This window comes from Abramis brama (assembly GCF_963993115.1).
Source record: "Abramis brama genome assembly, chromosome: 18".
Lineage (NCBI taxonomy): Eukaryota > Metazoa > Chordata > Actinopteri > Cypriniformes > Leuciscidae > Abramis > Abramis brama.
The window spans coordinates 36,065,665-36,077,967 of record NC_139980.1 but is presented as its reverse complement, the minus strand read 5'-3'; the positions used below and the strand labels follow the sequence as shown (position 1 = coordinate 36,077,967).

The 12,303-nt window shown below is 39.5% G+C and overlaps 1 protein-coding gene across 5 annotated transcripts in view; it reads right to left on the bottom strand.

The window, feature by feature from the left end:
• Positions 1-2,084: 2,084 nt before the first annotated feature.
• The window catches only part of pak5 (p21 protein (Cdc42/Rac)-activated kinase 5), a 69,815-nt gene continuing 59,596 nt past the window's right edge, over positions 2,085-12,303 (bottom strand). For all 5 annotated transcript variants that reach the window (XM_084090230.1, XM_084090232.1, XM_084090231.1 and 2 more), the window contains 4 exons: positions 12,277-12,303; positions 11,249-11,374; positions 5,769-5,903; positions 2,085-3,010 (listed from right to left, as the gene is read on the bottom strand). The exon at positions 12,277-12,303 is cut by the window's right edge and continues 100 nt beyond it. In XM_084090230.1, coding sequence (XP_083946356.1) covers positions 2,855-3,010; positions 5,769-5,903; positions 11,249-11,374; positions 12,277-12,303 — 444 coding nt within the window. In that variant the 3' untranslated portion in view covers positions 2,085-2,854. The remainder of the gene's footprint in view (positions 3,011-5,768; positions 5,904-11,248; positions 11,375-12,276) is intronic.

Here is a 12,303-nt window from a genome sequence, read left to right as displayed (position 1 = left end):
TTCCACAACAGCATTATCTTGTTTTGTTTTTAAAGTTGTGCATTATTTACATGTATGAATAATCATTTGAAGCATATTGTATGTTTTATACACAGTTGATGCTGCCTTCACATGCTATCAGAATGATTATAAATATGAGTTTCCTACTCAAAATTTCCTAGTCTGGATTTCCTAATCTGAGTTTCCTACTCGAAATTTCCTAGTCTGCATTTCCTAATCGGAGTTTCCAAGTCGAAAATTCCAAATCGGAAAATTTCCAAGTCAGAAATTCCTAGTCTGAGTTTCCACGCCAGAGTCAGAGCCATAAACTTTCAACATGGCGGAGGAGAGAACGATTGCGGCTGTGACTGATATTCTTTATTAGTTTTTCCACAACAGCTGAATCATCTTGTATTGTTGTTAAAGTCATGCATACTTACATGTATGAATAATCATTTGAAACATATTGTATGTTTTTTACACAATGATGCTGCCTTCACATGCTATCAGAATGATTATAAATATGAGTTTCCTACTCTAAATTTCCTAGTCTGCATTTCCTAATCGGAGTTTCCTAATCAAAAATTCCAAGTCAGAAATCCTAGTTGGAAATTCCTAGTTGGAGAATCCTAGTCGGAAATTCCTAGTTGGACATTCCCAGTCTGAGTTTCCAAGCCAGAGTCGGAGTCATAAGCTTTCAACATGGCGGAGGAAATTATATGATTATAAATATGAGTTTCCTACTCGAAATTTCCTAGTCTGCATTTCCTAATCTTTTCCAAGTCAAAAATTCCTAGTCTGAGTTTCCACGCCAGAGTCGGAGCCATAAACTTTCAACATGGCGGAGGAGAGAACGATTGCTGCTGTGACTGCTATTCTTTATTAGCTTTTCCATGCATATTTACATACATGAATAATCATTTGAAGCATATTGTATGTTTTATACACAGCGAAAATACCATGTATTTGACTGAAATTCCAGAATCTTCGGCAAGCTGATAGTGCAGTGAATGTTTATATAGTTGTTAAGGACCAGGACACTACATCTTATTCAATACATTTGGCTTTAATAAGATTTTCTTGCCAAGAAATAGGCAGGAATAAACCTGGTGTCATCCATGATTCCTGTAGACCTTATTCACAGTAGCCCCATCTTTGATTTCAAGCGATGTTGTGAGGGATATACATACATCTCTTCAGTGGGTTATACTGTTTTTAATGTGTTTTTGGATTGTTCTGTTGACGAAACACTGCAAAAATATCTTTACAAGAAATTTCAGTGGACAAAAAAAATAAAAAATACTCCAGACAACATGAGCTGTAGAGAATTATAAATGATCTAGGACCTTTACACAGCTTTTGACAGCGGATCCCGCTGAAAACACAGTAAGTCTATCGCTCAGTCTGGCTCTGCTCTGAATAAGGTCTATTGTTTCAGACAACAAAGCACTTGAACATGACGAGCTCATATCACGACCTCAAAAGTGGACGGAAATCAGCAGCATACGAGCTCGTTCCACAGCCACATGTGAAAATATATTATTCATATTGATTATTTTTGTTTTTATGTGTGAGTTTATATACCTCTAAATGAATAACAGTCTGAAACGAAAGTAGGCTTAGTTTCTTGTCCTCTATCTCACATCAACGGTTTCCAGCAAGAAAATTCTCCTATAAATGTATTAAGATTTCTGGGTACTTCATTTGTTGTAGTACAGTAGATTACTGTCATTATATTCTTAAAAAAACATTACAAGAGAATAAAAGGATTTTTCACCAATCTCGCTTTTAGAATGTATTTGAAGACCTGCAGCAGATGTTTGAGACTCTACAGAGAAAAGTCCCATGAATCTGCAGAATCATGTTTTAAACAAGAGCTCCAGATATAATTCATCTGCAATAAACTTCAAATATACTGTTTTAATATTTTTTATTAATCTTGATTAGTATGTCAGTAGAGTATATTAAGTCATTTCTGATGTGATTGTCATTTACAAGAAGTTCTGTGGAGAAAATGAAGGTAAAAGACAGTGTGTGTGTGTGTGCTGTTTACAAGGGCCTAAAGCCAAACAGAATACCGATAAAAACACACGATGGCACGTGGACATATTTGTGTTTTTTTATTGAAAGCAGCTTTCAGTGACACACATGCGAGATCACGGTACAAAAGCAACATGACAGCTGGATCTGTATATTTCTACAGGTGAAACACACGTTCATATTTACAGATCACAGTGACCAATGAGACACAGGTGAGACTAGAAAACACGCGTGATCGATTATTGTGCCAAACACGTTAATATTGCTAGAGGTCGGATGAATGAATGAAGTGTTGGTGATTTAAACACACGAGCGACGGTCAGACGGTGAGAATGAGAATGAAAAAGGCCACACTACAGAGAAATCAGAAATCAATACAGCGTAGAAAACTCTGACGGCCGGCAGTATCTACAAATGCAGAATAAATAAATATATTCAGATTCATCTGTCTGCAACAGGGCGTTTAAATGACCATCTTCAAAAAAATTAAATATAAACAGTAGGAAAGTTTTTTATTATTATTATTATTATTATTATTATTAATATTATTTTGCAGAAACTCTCAAGTTCTATGTAACACTGCCCATTTCACCATGGTAACATCACAACAAAAATACTGCTGTTTATCAAAACTGTACAAGTAAAACTTACAATTGCTCTAAAATAGTTAGCGTGAGAAGACGACAGTGAAAAAGACGCTTGTTGGTTAAGAGACTCTATCGTGTGGCCCGACGGATCCGCCGCGGGATCAAACCGAACGCTAGCGGGCCGAGACGCGACCGCTCTTCTGTTCGTCGATTATGAAAGCGTCATGTGACTCCAGCGTCATGTGACCTCAGCGGTGGCGGTAATGGCGCATCAGAGGAACGATGCAGGCCGGCGGCCCGGACAGCTTCAGGAACGGGTTCTGCAGGAGCTCGAGCGCTGATGCACGCTGGGAAGGCTCGCGCACTAGCATCAGGTCCAGGAAGGCCCGCAGGACCGACGACACCTGAACCGGAACACACACGCCAGAAGATGTTCAACACACACCTGACGTCACGTGATCTGATCATAATGAGCTGATATCGCTTTTATTGTCCTAACAGTGTTTATTCTGGAAGCTTGTTTCCGCCACAGAATGAAAAAATAAAAAAGGTAATTGCGACTTTTTATCTCAGAATTCTGACTTTTTTTTGAACAACTGCATGATAAAAAGTCGCAATTGCGAGTTAGAAATTCAGAATTGTGTGATATAAAGTCGCGATTGTGTTATAAAGTCAGAATTGTGAGATAAACATGCAATTCTGAGAAAAAAAGAAGGCCTCTTTTTTTCCTTAGTATTGGACTTCATAACTCGCAGTTGTGACTTTATATCTCACAATTTTGACTTTATATCTCACAATTTTGAAAAAAGATGTTGAGAAAAGAAACTTGTAATTGCGTGATATAAAGTCGCAAGTGTGAGAAAAAAAGTCACAATTATCTTTTAAAATGTTTTATTCTGTGGCGGAAACAAGCTTCCATAGTTTATATATAGTACATCCTACTTTATCCACATACATTCAGACACTCACATACAGTGGGGAAAAAAAGTATTTAGTCAGCCACCAATTGTGCAAGTTCTCCCACTTAAAAAGATGAGATTTTTTTTCATTAAAAATCCTACAATGTGATTTTCTGGATTTTTTTTCCTCATTTTGTCTCTCATAGTTGAAGTGTACCTATGATGGAAATTACAGGCCTCTCTCATCTTTTTAAGTGGGAGAACTTGCACAATTGGTGGCTGACTAGATACATTTTTTCCCCACTGTAAAATGATATATGATATATCCCAGACAGCAACGTAGTGTCGGCCAGATCCGGTGGATTCCACGTGTGCCAGATGTGGGTCGGATCTGGGCCAACACTATGTTCTGTCTGGGACTGCAAATCTCAACTGCTTGATTATTTGTATCATCACAAAAAGTAACTATATTAAGGCCCGGCTCTAATTTGCTAAATGCAACTGTAAGGCATGAAGATATTAACTCTTTCCCTGCCAGTGTTTTTTATTTATTTTTTTAAGTTGCCAGCCAGCGCCAGCATTTCTGATAATTTTCGCAAAGCTCTCATGTCCCGCAGATTATTTTGTTGTTTGAATATCTGAACATGCATATAAACTTACCAATTCACAAAATTAATGAATGCATAGCTGATATAAAAAATTGGATGACTAGTAATTTCCTACTACTTAATTCTGAAAAACAGAGTTTCTAATTATTGGACAAAAAACCTCTGCACGTAATAATCTAGAATACTGTCTAACACTTGATGGCTGCTCTGTTAAGTCTTCGTCGTCGGTTAGGAACCTGGGTGTGTGTGTGTGTGTGTGTGTATGTGGGTGTGCTCTTTGATACCAATCTTTCATTTGAAAGTCACGTGTCTAGTATCTGTAAAACCGCATTCTTCCATCTTAAAAATATATCTAAATTACGCCATATGCTCTCATTGATCAGCAGCTCGAGTTCTTACCAGAACCAGGAAGTATGACCATATTAGCCCGGTTCTGTCAACACTGCACTGGCTGCCTATTAAACATCGTATAAATTTTAAAATATTGCTGATTACTTACAAAGCACTAAATGGTTTAGCTCCGCAGTGCTTGAGCGAGCTCTTAGTGCATTATAGTCCTTCACGGCTATTGCGATCTCAAAATTCCGGCCAGTTGATAACACTGACACACTCTGTCAGTTTAAATCTAGACTAAAAACACTGCCATATAACACTGAAAACACGGATTGCCGGAAAATTTCCATCAATGGCAGGGAAAGAGTTAAGACATCAAAATCAGGATGTTTTCGCTCACGTGTGTTACGTTTCCCTAGCCTAGAAATCTAGACGCACCCTAGCGGCAGCAAAATTTATTTTGCAGCCAGGGTAGTCTAGCAACTCTCCGTTGACTTTCGAGCAGTAAAAACCTAAATTGGGTCAGGCCAATCACATTGTGTATAGAGTAGGCAGGGCGGGCTTAACATAATGACGACAGAGTTGCGACGGTTCCCTGCTACTTCAAAACAAAGAATGGCGGCTGCTGGAGAACAGTCTTTCGAATCGGCTTTGGCCGCGACTCTGGAGGACTTGGAGTTAAGTTTTTCTTCAAGAAAAGAGCAAAGAACGGCACTTAAGTCATTCTTAAAAAAGGAAGATGTGTTCGTAGTTTTGCCGGCCAGATTCAAAAGTTGAATCTATCAATTAACGTTAGCTCCGCTGTTGGGAAAACGCTCTGGTTGGTTGAAGCGCTGTCCTATTGCGTGCAGAGGGAATTTGAAAGACAGCCGATTATCCCGCCCCTCGGATTGAGCCGTGTCTATGGTGAGTTGCCAGACCTAACATCTTGATCTGGCTTGCCAGGCTAACGTTTCCCCTTTTCAAGGTTAGGCTCGGGGATCGAGGGAAACGTAACAAGATGAAAGGAAAGGCCACATGGAGCTTCTCATTCCCAACCCCAGCGCTAAGGAACACTGCCAACCACCAAAATCAACTGTAAATTTAATTTATTATGAAAAGGAATTGTAACAGTAACACAAAAAGGCTTCAGGAGGGGGAATGGCCAAAACAACAAACAAAATGGAGTCTACCTAAGTTTTAGATCTAACTTACCTGTCACAAAAGAAAAGAAAGAACAAAAAAACAACAGCACTTCCTTGACTCCCTAACTTGACCAAAACCAGGAGAAAAGTGATTAAGAAATGAAAATGGCACCCTCCTATATAGGCGCAGCTAATCACCTTATGGGACTCTTTGAGTCGAGGCGGCAGGTTGTCCCGTATGCGTCTCATGGCCTGAAGTGGAGGCTCGTTGAAGTACGGAGGTTCTCCATCCACCATCTCAATCACCATGATGCCCAGAGACCAGATGTCCACCTGCACACACACACGGGACAGCAGCGCCACCAAGTCAAGTCAAGTCAAGTCAAGTCAAGTCAAGTCAAGTCAAGTCATTTATTATTGTCATGTGTACAAGCTAACCCTAACCAAGTACAGTGAAAAACGTAATGCTACTCCACAGATTATTGACAGACCAAATACAAAAATATAAACAAAAATATAAACAAAACAAATATACATACCCAGCAAACAATTTTGCATTTAAAACATGTCTAATAGCCGTCTAATAGCCGTTTAATAGCTAAATCGTGACAGATTGTCCATGTCATGAAATGACACTGCCCAGCAATCAATTTTGCGTTTAAAAGACGTCTAATAGCCGTCCAAACACAGCCCAGATTTCTAGGCTAAAATAAGGCAAAATTTTGGCTGTCAGTGAAAATTTAATAGACGTCTAAACCAGAGCCCAAGATTAGACTAGTCATCAATTAGATAACAAAGAAATTAAATGAGTGAAGAAATGAAACCAAACATCTTATAATCACTGTTTACTTTGCTTACATGATGAAATATCATTCATCTCGCAAGTTATTCTGGAAAAAACGACATGTAACCAAATTCAAGATTTTTTTGACTAGAAGTGTGTTACTCATAGCCGGACTATATCGGGTCTATAGTTAACCTACTCATAGCCGGACTATATCGGGTCTATAGTTAACCTACTCACAGCTGGACTATATCAGGTCTGTAGTTAACCTACTCATAGCCGGACTATATCGGGTCTATAGTTAACCTACTCACAGCTGGACTATATCGGGTCTATAGTTAACCTACTCATAGCCGGACTATATCGGGTCTATAGTTAACCTACTCACAGCTGGACTATATCGGGTCTATAGTTAACCTACTCATAGCCGGACTATATCGGGTCTGTAGTTAACCTACTCATAGCCGGACTACATCGGGTCTATAGTTAACCTACTCATAGCCGGACTATATCGGGTCTGTAGTTAACCTACTCACAGCTGGACTATATCGGGTCTATAGTTAACCTACTCATAGCCGGACTATATCGGGTCTATAGTTAACCTACTCATAGCCGGACTACATCGGGTCTATAGTTAACCTACTCACAGCCGGACTATATCGGGTCTATAGTTAACCTACTCATAGACGGACTATATCGGGTCTGTAGTTAACCTACTCATAGCTGGACTACATCGGGTCTATAGTTAACCTACTCATAGCTGGACTACATCGGGTCTATAGTTAACCTACTCACAGCCGGACTATATCGGGTCTATAGTTAACCTACTCATAGACGGACTATATCGGGTCTATAGTTAACCTACTCATAGCTGGACTACATCGGGTCTATAGTTAACCTACTCATAGCTGGACTACATCGGGTCTATAGTTAACCTACTCATAGCCGGACTATATCGGGTCTGTAGTTAACCTACTCATAGCTGGACTACATCGGGTCTATAGTTAACCTACTCATAGCCGGACTATATCGGGTCTGTAGTTAACCTACTCATAGCTGGACTACATTGGGTCTATAGTTAACCTACTCATAGCTGGACTACATCGGGTCTATAGTTAACCTACTCACAGCCGGACTATATCGGGTCTATAGTTAACCTACTCATAGACAGACTATATCGGGTCTATAGTTAACCTACTCATAGCTGGACTACATCGGGTCTATAGTTAACCTACTCATAGCTGGACTACATCGGGTCTATAGTTAACCTACTCATAGCCGGACTACATCGGGTCTGTAGTTAACCTACTCATAGCCGGACTACATCGGGTCTATAGTTAACCTACTCATAGCCGGACTATATCGGGTCTATAGTTAACCTACTCACAGCTGGACTATATCGGGTCTATAGTTAACCTACTCATAGCCGGACTATATCGGGTCTATAGTTAACCTACTCATAGCCGGACTACATCGGGTCTGTAGTTAACCTACTCATAGCCGGACTACATCGGGTCTATAGTTAACCTACTCATAGCCGGACTATATCGGGTCTATAGTTAACCTACTCACAGCTGGACTATATCGGGTCTATAGTTAACCTACTCATAGCCGGACTACATCGGGTCTATAGTTAACCTACTCACAGCCGGACTATATCGGGTCTATAGTTAACCTACTCATAGACGGACTATATCGGGTCTGTAGTTAACCTACTCATAGCCGGACTACATCGGGTCTATAGTTAACCTACTCACAGCTGGACTATATCGGGACTGTAGTTAACCTACTCACAGCTGGACTATATCGGGACTGTAGTTAACCTACTCACAGCCGGACTATATCGGGTCTGTAGTTAACCTACTCACAGCTGGACTATATCGGGACTATAGTTAACCTACTCATAGCCGGACTACATCGGGTCTATAGTTAACCTACTCACAGCTGGACTATATCGGGACTATAGTTAACCTACTCATAGCCGGACTACATCGGGTCTATAGTTAACCTACTCACAGCCGGACTATATCGGGTCTGTAGTTAACCTACTCACAGCTGGACTATATCGGGACTATAGTTAACCTACTCACAGCCGGACTATATCGGGTCTGTAGTTAACCTACTCATAGCTGGACTATATCGGGTCTGTAGTTAACCTACTCATAGCTGGACTATATCGGGACTATAGTTAACCTACTCATAGCCGGACTACATCGGGTCTATAGTTAACCTACTCACAGCTGGACTATATCGGGACTATAGTTAACCTACTCATAGCCGGACTACATCGGGTCTATAGTTAACCTACTCACAGCCGGACTATATCGGGTCTGTAGTTAACCTACTCACAGCTGGACTATATCGGGTCTATAGTTAACCTACTCACAGCTGAACTATATCGGGTCTATAGTTAACCTACTCACAGCTGGACTATATCGGGACTGTAGTTAACCTACTCATAGACGGACTATATCGGGTCTATAGTTAACCTACTCATAGCCGGACTATATCGGGTCTATAGTTAACCTACTCATAGACGGACTATATCGGGTCTATAGTTAACCTACTCATAGCCGGACTATATCGGGTCTGTAGTTAACCTACTCACAGCTGGACTATATCGGGTCTATAGCAGAGGTGGAAAGAGTACTGAAAATTTGTACTCAAGTACAAGTACCGTTACATTGCTGAAATAATACTCAATTACAAGTAAAAGTACTGGTGTCAAAAAAGTACTTAAGTAAAAGTACAAATTACTCTTCTCAAAAACTACTCAGAGTACTAGTTACTAGTTACTTTTTAACTGGCGATAGTTAATGTATTACCAATAAATATTCAACCAAATCATAGATTTATGTAAAAAATAGCTACTTTTAACACGTTTTTACCCTATTGTCGAAGGACATTAGTGGTCATGATACTGGAATTTCTAACTTCAATATGACACCTTGAAATATGTCAGTATTCAGTAGGCCTAGCCTATAATTTTTAATACCATCGGGAAAACTACCACAAACTAAATATTTTAATATCTACATTTTTGTCCATCCATTTTGTCAAGGCAGTCATTATTTTCAAGCATCGAAAAGCACAACACTCATTGTAACAGTAATCTATTTTAATGGGAAAGTTTAATTCAAGTCTTCTCAAGAGACACGTCCACTTTATACTGTGAGATTTTAATTTGGGCTTTTGTTTACATATTTAAACATTGATCAATAACCATTACAATAATCTAACTTAAATATTTACTCACTCAGTGTATTTGTCTTTACAATAGGGTAACGTTAACTGTTGCAATAGCTCACACACAGCACAAGGAAGCTTTATTTCAAGCTGAATTTAATTTGCAAAAAAGACCAGATTTTTCATAACTTTTGACAACGTTTAATTCAAGAGCATGGAGAGATTGGAGCTGGACGTCATTTGAGTCTGCAGTGAGAACCACTTGGAGAGATTCGCGATTGCACATGATATGACACAGTCCGAGAGCGCACACTCAATATCCGAGTCCAGTTCATTCGTATATTTGAGAGCTCGCGTCCAGTTTTCTGCAATAACATGAATGTGCCCTAGCGTTATAATATTGCACTTGTGATATTTACCATTAAAATATGCCATAGAAACTTGCAGGTATTAATAAAATTATGCGTAATAGGCCTACCTGCAATCCCGCGCTGAGAGGAGGCGGGTGTGTCAAACTCGCTGTCGTTGAGATGAGAGAATGAGAACGCGCAGCTGGTATCGTATCGGTGTATTGGCCAAAATGAGTATTGACAGATATTTCAGTATTGATATGTATCAAAATATAGATATTTTGACAATACTACTATGTAGATTGTTGTTTCTCCAAACTTTCATTCCAGCCATTAATCACTTTGAGCTCCTCGTCTTCTTCACTTATGATCAGCTCTTCAAAACCTGCTGCGACTGCGGCGGCTTTAATTCAGTCCAAATATCAGGGGTTTTATTGGTCCGTTTACGATCGAATATTTTTATTGGCTACCGAAATGCCAGTCAAAGATTTGAATATCAATTCAAATTGTACTCAGTAACGAAATGTGATTTTACAAGTAGCGAAGTAGATTACTTAGTTTAATATGTACTTGAGTACAAGTAAAATTACAGCTTTAAAAATATACTCAAAAAAGTACAAGTACCCAAAAAAACGACTTAATTACAGTAACGTGAGTAGTTGTAATTCGTTACTTCCACCTCTGGTCTATAGTTAACCTACTCACAGCTGAACTATATCGGGTCTATAGTTAACCTACTCACAGCTGGACTATATCGGGACTGTAGTTAACCTACTCATAGACGGACTATATCGGGTCTATAGTTAACCTACTCATAGACGGACTATATCGGGTCTATAGTTAACCTACTCATAGACGGACTATATCGGGTCTATAGTTAACCTACTCATAGCCGGACTATATCGGGTCTGTAGTTAACCTACTCATAGCCGGACTATATCGGGTCTATAGTTAACCTACTCATAGACGGACTATATCGGGTCTATAGTTAACCTACTCATAGACGGACTATATCGGGTCTATAGTTAACCTACTCATAGACGGACTATATCGGGTCTATAGTTAACCTACTCATAGACGGACTATATCGGGTCTGTAGTTAAACTACTCATAGCCGGACTACATCGGGTCTATAGTTAACCTACTCATAGCCGGACTACATCGGGTCTATAGTCAACCTAGACTGTGAAATGACAGCAATAGCTTGCTGGGTATATACACACATTACCAAATGATTGATAAATCATTTGACAATAAGATAATCAGTGACAAAAATAAATAAGACAATAAGTGACATAAAACAATAAAGTGACAGTGACACCGTCATCAAACACAGGCTGCTAATGAAGGAGGTGTACCTCAGTGCCGTAGGGTAATCGGGAGATGACCTCGGGAGCCATCCAGTACGGCGTTCCCACTAGAGACTTTCTCTTGGGAACCTCCTTAGACACTTGAGCACAGAAGCCGAAATCCGAGAGCTTGATCTGCGAGGGACGTATAGGACACAACGCAAAGCTGATTAACCGCTAATCACCCCTTCATTTGTCATGTTCTCTCAGCTAATTACAAGGTGGGAGACACGATTTAATTACTTGGAACTAGTGAAGTTGCTAATTATCCCTGATCACTTTTCTGTCCTCTCGATAAACAAGTTTATGTGTGTAACTCTACAAACAGTCACATGTGGAGGAAAATGATTCAGTTCTTCACACGACTGCATGTCATGGGTTATATGCAGGGTTTGAAATGAACACCCGCCAAATGCGGGTAAAAATCAACTGTGGCGGGAAACGCTGTCAAATCACTAGCCAATTTGGCGTTACTTATGTTTACTCACTTTGCTGGGGAAGTTCGTGTAGCCAAATCTGCGCAGATTTAGCGCAAATACTCAACTCATGAGTCATCATGATATATTAAATACAGCGTATTGAGCAGAATCTGCTCATATCTGGCTTACTTGAACACACACGTCACTACGCTACAAATAATGGCGCGCTTGTTCATTTGCATTGAAGCAATAGCGAAGATTAAAAAGTTGGTTAACAGAAAAGACATTGTTATTTTTCAAAATCATAAATTTTTTGATGTTCTTTGTCTTGATCTGTCCACCTAAAATACATTTTTGGTGAAAAAGATGAGGATGAAAGAGGATGGGAGAAGATGCTGGATGACAGGATTTTGTTTGAATAAGAAATTAATGTATAAAATCCAAATTTTATTATATATATATAAGCTGTGATGTTGTTAATCTGGTTCATTTCTTCTTTTTTTGGCTAGTAGAAGTTTTGAATGGCCGGTAACTTAAAACTTTAGTAGCCAAATTGCTCGGTGAGTGAAAAAGTCGATTTCAAACCCTGGTTATATGTTCATATATTATTATACACACGCGTCCGTCACTGGTGAGCAGGATGGA